General features: G+C 37.6%; 1 protein-coding gene across 1 annotated transcript in view; it reads left to right on the top strand.

Annotated features, from left to right (window-relative positions):
* The first annotated feature begins 269 nt into the window (after nt 1–269).
* The window catches only part of SPRED1 (sprouty related EVH1 domain containing 1), a 109,646-nt gene continuing 101,540 nt past the window's right edge, over nt 270–8,375 (top strand). Inside the window, exon 1 of the mRNA XM_058162150.1 lies at nt 270–845. Coding sequence (XP_058018133.1) covers nt 814–845 — 32 coding nt within the window. The 5' untranslated portion in view covers nt 270–813. The remainder of the gene's footprint in view (nt 846–8,375) is intronic.

The following is an 8,375-nucleotide window of genomic DNA, read 5'->3' as shown; positions in this document are numbered from 1 at the left end:
CCCTTTGCTAAAGTTGCTTTCCTTCTGCTCCGGAGAGGGGAAGAGAGTTCTGCTCGTTCGTCCGCTTGGCTTCTTCTTTCTCAAGCACCAGCTGCTGGTGACGCATCCGCCCTCCCTTCGTCTCCGGGCTTTAAAATACACCCTCCCCCACTTTTTTTTTCCACCTTCCCTCCTCCCTCTCTCCCTCCCTCTTCCTCTCGCTCCGGGCTGAATTAGTTCCTCTCCCAGTGTGGCGTCTGCTTGCTTCCCAGAGCTCGTTTCTTCTTCTTTTTTTTTTCGCGCGCTCTGCGATTTGGGGCCGCCGGTTCCTGCTTGGAGTCTGGAGGAATTTCTGTGACTCTCCTTTTCCTTTCTGGCAGCAAGAGGGAACGGTGGCGAAGGCCGGTGTGCAGATGAAGGACCTGCTGCAGTAGCGGGCAATGTGGGCTCCTGTCCGGGTGCAGCTGCAGCCCCACAAGGACGTTGGCCGAGAGCTGCGCTGCAGCTGAGCCAAGGGCTCCTCCGCTCGTCACTCCCGCCGCGATCGGCCACCCTTTTCCAAGCGGGGGAAGAAAAAAAAAAGCAGAAGCTGCGATCGGTGCCTCTGACGGCCCCCCCCCCCTTCCTCCCGCAAAAGCCAGTCTTAGTCTCCGGAGGAAGGCTGCTGTTTTACACACACACACACCACTCAAGGATTGAGGCCATTCTGGCGGAAGGGTGCGAAGGGGGGCTAGATCTGGGGTTTAACAATGGTGGGGCTTCTGGTGAGCTCCTGCTGCGCCCTGGCCGCGTCGGTGCTGCTCCATCCCGGTTTCGGATCTCGGTGAGGAAAAAATGAACGAAGAGACGGCGAATTCTAACCATGAGTAAGTTGCCTTTCATCTCTACTGTGAATGGGTTGGTTAAGAGGACGGTCTCTTTCCCTGGTGGCCCTCGTTGCCCTGCAGCTTTTTTTCTAGCCGAAATGCCTGTCTTTTGCCTACTTAATTATCTATAGGAAATCTCGTTTTATTCGCTTGCTTTTGGAAAGTCACGGCAGTCTGGGATATGGCGGGGGTGGGGGAGATGTTTATGCTTATCCCGGATTAGCAATGGCCTATACTCCGCCTCTTGATTAATCTTTTTTTTCTTCAAGTGTATGTTTTATATTTCGAGTAAAGTGTGGGAGCTTCTTCATCCTGTAGGAAACTGGCCCTGAATTTTAATTAGATGAGTCAGTCAGTATAAATATTGTTAAACCTTCCCCTGAAGCTTAATTTTATAATGAGCTGTTAAGACTTTTCCTCCATTAACTAGAAATTGGAATAAAGAGAATGTTTAACATATTTACAATAATCGATTTCCAATCGGAAGTAAGCCCCTTTGAGTTCATTCCCAGATGAGCGGTTTTTAGTATAGCATTCAAGGGTTTGCAGAATAGCAATTTTCAAAACATTTGTTGAGAGCAAAGTGCCACATGTTTTATTTATATATAAATATATAAATATATATATATTTTGGAAAGCACGCTAGCCTTGCCACAGATCCTGAACTTGGCCAATTCTTTTAGGCAATGAACAATGTTGACATTACTTATGACACTTACCTATTTAATAGTTACTGTTATTTTAAGGAATGAATGTCATTTATTGGATATAGTTCGAATTATGAAAAAGCATTCTTCTGGTAAGGGTAATTCTCCCCCCTTCCCCAAATGTCTGCGGTAGTTAATGTTAAACATAATTCTTGGGTTTGGGTGGGGAAGGGACACTTGTCACTTACAGATGCTCTTCCGAATAAAACAATAATCCTTTTTAAGATGTGTCAGTCAGAACATTCTTCTTTTGTTAATTATGTGCTTTATTCTTAAACTGAAACAACAGAGGATTGAGCCTAGACTGCAATATATAAAGTACAAAACATTGTACCCAGCTAGTTGATAAGGTGAAGTGTTGCAATACTGCTAGAACTGCGAGGAAAGCAGCGGCCGCCATATTTTCTTTTTTGTGAATTGTTCTAATTTGCATACCACAGTTTTCATTCATAAAAAAATAATTAAACCTTCGCCACGTTTGCCATTGCTGGTCCTGCTTGACAGGGAGCGGACTTTTTGTAGAATAGTAGAAAAAGATGATTAATCGGTACAAGAGTTAGGATTCTCTGATTTTTTGTGTTGAAAAATGCTGCTTCTCTGGTTGTTGACACTGTTATGTGGGAAATATCAGCTCGGGAAGTGCTGAGAGCACGTGATCCACTCCATTCATAAAATACCTGGCTGGCCATTCACAATGCAGTGCACTGTCTACATGGAGCAATTTCCAGATCAAACCTGATATTTTTTTTGAGGAAGATAATACATCTTACTATGTACATCAGCATTACTTTTACTGGCAATGCATAGAAAGTAGTATGCTTTGAAAATAAAATTTAAGGGAATTTCAGTAAAACAGTAATGCCACTGGGGGTTGCTGCTCTTTATTTTAAAGTGCAGAATATTCCAGTATATGTTTCACTTTTAAGATATGGCACATCTAAAAGTAGTTATAAATGAGGGACAAACGGTTGCATGAAAATGGCTTAAAGAGTTGTTAATTAAGAATTAAAATGCTTGACTGCAATTCCGCAGCTCTTGACTGATATACAGTTTATTTTACTTTCAGAAATTTTAATATATTTGGCAATGAAAATTTAATAAATAGTGGTGTTTATGGCACTCTCAATTGTCAGTGAAGCATTTTCATTAAGCTGGAATGTTATAAGCATAAATCTTTTGACCAACACTTGAAATTCTGGGGTAGAAAAACGATTATAATGTAAAATACGACGTTGATTTTTTTTTTTTGTTAGTTGCACATTTATTCTTCTTTTGTTCTTACAACATACAGATGTACCATAGCAGAAGAAAATGCTAGAAGAGCCTGTTTTGGATGTTGTCAGATTGTATCCCTTCATGTGTCATTAGTTTGTTGGTCATATCCTGAGTTGTTATTCTGCTGATTCTCCAGAATATATTATAGTTAAAAGTGATATAGGTTGTTAGTTATTCCATCCATACTTAAAAAGACTGCTCTTTTTCCCTGAAATGTGGCAATCAATGATTGTAGTTAATTTTCACATAAATTTTGTATTGAAAAGCTCATATTCTATTGAATTGCACATATCTATATTGTTGGCACTTCTTATTAAAATACATATCTATTATTAACCAATATTAAATATTCTAGTAGGCACAGTTTAGCAGAATTAGGTTCTAATATAATAAATGTGTGTGTGTATGTGCACACATACACACTTCATCCAAAGAATTCACCATGAATAGCCAGTAATATTTTCCAGTGAGCATATTTTTTATTTTTACTTTTCTGCTATTTATTTATAGTTATTCAAGGTTTTTTTAAAAAACAACAACAGAGAACTGCCAGAGCATTTTACTCAGCCAGAGAAAGCATTTTATGGTTGAATAATGCTGTGCATTATGTGCGCAGAATTGACAAATACTTGCTAATTCAAGCTTGCATTGTTTGTTTAAATATCCAGATCATAGTGATTTTTTTAAAAAAAAAATACTGCTTGCTTTAAAGAATCATACTACTGGCAGTTTTAGTAAGTATTCTGCCATCGGATTCATTAGAAGCTAATATTTTTCCATAAACTGCAGATCAACTAAATACTTTTGCTTATGAAGTTAAAATGGGTCTGTTGATTTTGAATAATTGATGATATGAAGGCCATTTTAGGAAAAACATTTTATGTTTTTCACACCTTTAACTGGTTACTTTTTAGTTTCACTCCAAGCTGTCCCAAAGTACCATTCTAATTCATTCAGACTTTATTCCTAAAAACCATTTTATTACCAAAGTATAGTATTCTTAGGTTATGAATGAGAGGGTAAAATTGTAACTGTTTCCCTCTATTCTTTCAGCAAAAATCCTGAAACTTACTATTCTGTTTTCTTGTTGTCACATAAACCTGGTTGTGTACTGTTAATGATATACAGTTAACAATTAGTGAAAGGACAGCTCCTGCTCTCATTTTGATCGAGTTTGCTCTCTGATTTTGCAATGTGTCAGAAAGTCTAACTTTATTATTAAGGGTCCGATATGCTTTTTTAACATTAACTGGCTCAGAATCACGCAAGGGTCTGAGGGTAAATGAAAGACTTAAATGTTTTAAAATGAAGACAGCTATTCGAATTACTGTTGTAGGTTGGAACTATGTAGTTTTGCCAGCTGTACCCCTGTGTTGATGGCCTACATATATGTTTCTTGATTTTATGATCCAGCTATTATTATGACATGACTTTCAAGAAGTGTTTATTGTACATTTACAGAAGAACTAAAATGTTGATATTGCAGACATTTCATTGATAATGAAATTTAATCGACATTTACATTTCGTGTGTTCACTGGTTGTATGAAGTTTTAGATTTCAAGTATAAAGATCTGCGTACTTAATAAAGTTCTTCCAATAATAAATAGCAGCATATGTATAAATCATATTTAATATATCAGTACATCTTTTTTGTGATATAGACAAATGAAAAGTTCTATAATGGCAGTAAACACTCACATGTATCCATATTGACTATTAATTTGCATTATATGAGGAGAGAACTTACTTAACTCTTGTATATTTATTTATTTATAAAAATTGATTGGCCGCTGATCTTACCATAGGATAATTCTGGGCAGTTTACAATCTATACATATACGTTTTAAAAGACCAAACATTAAAATCTAAGGACATATATAAGCCTAATATATAAGGAAAACTCAACCTTATGGTATGTATTGTTAATACAGCTATTGCAAGATGTCTTCAGAAAAATGGTTTAGTCAATAAGTGGCAAAAGGGACATTTGCAATGAAAAGAACATGAAAATTAGAAAGGATGAAAGGTAAAAGATAAGTAGCACTAAAATCAGTATAAGCCGAAGGAAAAAAATAAATGGGGAAAAAATGATCTGTTAGCTTGAAGTAAGGAAACTGAGGCTATAAATTGCAGGTTATAAATGACATCAATATATGTCATTTCATGTAATTATTGTAAGGGGACATTTATATTAGATGTGATAAATTTTAAATTTTTAACATCTTCTTAAATATTTAATTGGAATAAACTGATGAAGTTAGTACTGTGTTATAAACATTTTTGCATCTGAAAAATATATAAATACGCACCATTTTTAAGAATATTTGGTATTTATAAATTTGGCATTCAAAGCAGAGTTCAGGTGCAGGATGAAAACAATCACATTCCTACATAAACACCATTTATTTTTACTGAGTCCTTCGGGAGAAGGGCGGTATAAAAATTAAATTATTATTATTATTATTATTTATTATTATTATTTATTTTTTATTTGAAATGTGCTTTTCTTGTATTATAGTATGGGATCATTTTTTTTCTGATATTGATAAGAGTCTTATGAATACCTTCTATAAAGGTATAAAATAGGAAATAGTAACTTAACCACATTTAAATATTTCTTCTTTTTTGAAATGGAAAACAGTAGCTAGAGTGGTGACATAGCCCAGTATGGTTTCAATTGCTGTGGGAGATGCAATTCCAAATATCTCTTAACAACACTGAATATTGTAATATTTACTTTTGAATATTGATAGGACTGTGCATTAAGTCTGCAGTTTTATTTAAATTTGTAATACAGGTAGTCCTCCAGTTACGAACACAATTGAGCCCAAAATTTATGTTGCTAAGTGAAACATTTCTTAAGTGAGTTTGATCCATTTTATGACTTTTCTTGCCATATTTGTTAAGTGAATCATTGCATATGTTAACTTAACAACATGGTTGTTAAGTGAATCTGGATTCCCCATTGCTTGTCAGAAGGTTGCAAAAGCTTCACATGACTCCAGGACACTGCAACCATCATAAATAGGAAGCATCTAGATTTTGATCATGTGACCATGGGGATGCTGCAATGATTGTAAGTGTGAAAAATGGTCATGCCACTTTTTTTTCAGTCCCGTTATAACTTTGAACAGTCACTAAATGAACTGTTGTATGTCAAGGACCACCTGTATAAATAAAAGACTGATTCGATTCAAATGAAAGTAAATTCAAATCTTTATCAAGTCAAGTTTAATTCCTAGCGACAAAAAGTATGGGAAGAACTCAAAACAGGCATTTCACAGTGTTACGTGCTTCACATGTTGCATCCTTCTACTTCACATGAATACTTTTGAATTCCTTGCACAGCAAAGCATAATCCTGACAACAGAGACATAGCCATGTTGTCTTTTTGATGGGATGATGGAAGTGGTTTGCCATTACCTGCCTGCAGGATGTTTTTACCAATCTTGTCAACTTCGTAAGGATTTTGTAATAGTCTCTCATTCAGACATCATCATCATCATCATCATCATCATTATTATTATTATTATTTATTCGATTTTTATACCGCCCTTCTCCCGAAGGACTCAGGGCGGTGTACATCCAGGGTAAAACAAACGGTACAATATACAATTAAAATACAGAATTAAAAAACTTATTATATAGTTGGCCTAAAAACTTTAAAATATATAAAACTAAAAAACCCCTTAAAATTAATAATAGAAATTAATTAACATTAATCTTGTGTGACCCTGATTACTGTTTCAGGATCACCCAAGATTGCCCAAGTGCTGCTATTTGCTGAAACGGAAGGATACTCATCTTCATTGAACTTAAAATAAAAGAATTGGGGGAAAACCGTTTCTATTTGTTTTTAGTTTGTTAGAGCAAATTTAATAAATAAAACCAAAGAGCAAAATGCTCTTATTTCAATCAGTCAGGTTTTAAAACATGCTGGCTCGTTAAAAGGAATTAAAATGAATACTTTTTAAAAAGCATGAATTTGCCATATTGATCGTGTAATCACTAAAATAACTGTTGCATAAGTCTTTCATTCAGGTTTTCATTTAGAACATCGGCTTCTTATTTATAAAAAAAAATTAATAAAAATGATCATATCAGAATGTCTGTTGCTAAGCAATGCTGTCGTAAAGTGTGCAATCACGTTACTGTGTTGCTTACGACGACAGTCTCCATTGCCACTGTTAAATGAATCCCACTGATCATTAGGTGGGAATCCAACCCGAGCCATTCCCGGCTTGGTTTCTTACAACTCTGAGCCTTGGTAAGGTAAGGGGCTGCCTTGTCTGCTCCTCTTCCATTCCCCTCCACCTGCCTATATCCTTTCCATCTCTTTCCTTTTGGTTGCTTGACAAAGCAGTACTTTTCAGTGGTGGAAGCACAGGGTCTTCAGCAGTCTTTTGATATGACATGTTGGAAGTGGTTTGCCGTTACCTTCCTGCAGGTTGTTGGCCACCATTGTTCCTGGGCCTCTACTTCAGCCCCAGTGCTGCTGCCATGGAGTATCTTAAGTCCTGTGCTGTAGCACCTGTCACAACACAAAGCGCCAACCACACTGCACTTCACAACCTTGCGGCACCCAGCTGATCTTTATCGTCTTCTCAAAGCATCATGAGCATGAAATGCACAAATTGGAGAAAAGAGGATGTGGCCTTTTTTGCAAGACTTCAAAAACTTTCCAAAGCATTGTGAGAATGGTACATGTGATTTGGAAAATTCTCCAAACGTTATTTGGGCAATGGTGTGAGCAATTTTGGGGAAAAGGCTTGGCATAGCCATCAGCTATTTCACATGGGGCCAGGCTTGCCAGCAGTGGGAGAATGACGGTAAAGGGCAGTAGGGCCTGAGGAGGTGGCGTGGGCTTTGCGCTGCGGCACTGGGATAGATGTCTGCAGCACAGAGCTCCTTGGTGGAGCTGAGGCTGAAGTAGAGGCCTGCGGCTGTGTTGGTGAGCTGAGACTGCTGAAGGCCATAGGCCTTTAATTCAACGTCAGTTTGCTGATGCAGACAAAGGGTGCCACTGTACAGGGCATCCAAAGGACAGAGATGGGGAGGAGATAGGTGCGTGGGGCGAGTGGAAGTGCCCCTGCAGTTGTAAGTATGGGCGGGCTGCCAAGCACCCAAATTTTGTTCATCTGACCACAGGAAGTGCTGCAGCAACCACAACTTCATAGGTATTCTTTGTTCAGCACCACTGTAACTTCAAGAGATTGCTGAACAAACAGTCATTAAGTTAAGTGAGGACTACCTATACTTCTATCTTCTTTGGGTAGAAATAGGATCCATTTCTATTCCTTTGGTTAGAAATAGAATCCGTTTTTATCAATGGATGGAAACTAATCAAGGAGAGAAACAATCTGGAATTAAGGAGGAGCTTCCTAACAGTGGAAACAACCAGTGAAACAGCTTGCCTTTCAGAAGTTGTGGGTGCTTCATCACTGGACGTTTTTAAGAGGAGACTGGATAGTCACTTGTCTGAAATGGTATAGGGCCATGATGGCAAACCTATGACATGTGTGCCACAGGTGGCACTCAGCGCCGTC

This window comes from Ahaetulla prasina, chromosome 1, assembly GCF_028640845.1.
Source record: "Ahaetulla prasina isolate Xishuangbanna chromosome 1, ASM2864084v1, whole genome shotgun sequence".
Classification (NCBI taxonomy): domain Eukaryota; kingdom Metazoa; phylum Chordata; class Lepidosauria; order Squamata; family Colubridae; genus Ahaetulla; species Ahaetulla prasina.
This window is presented reverse-complemented; position numbering and strand designations above follow the sequence as displayed.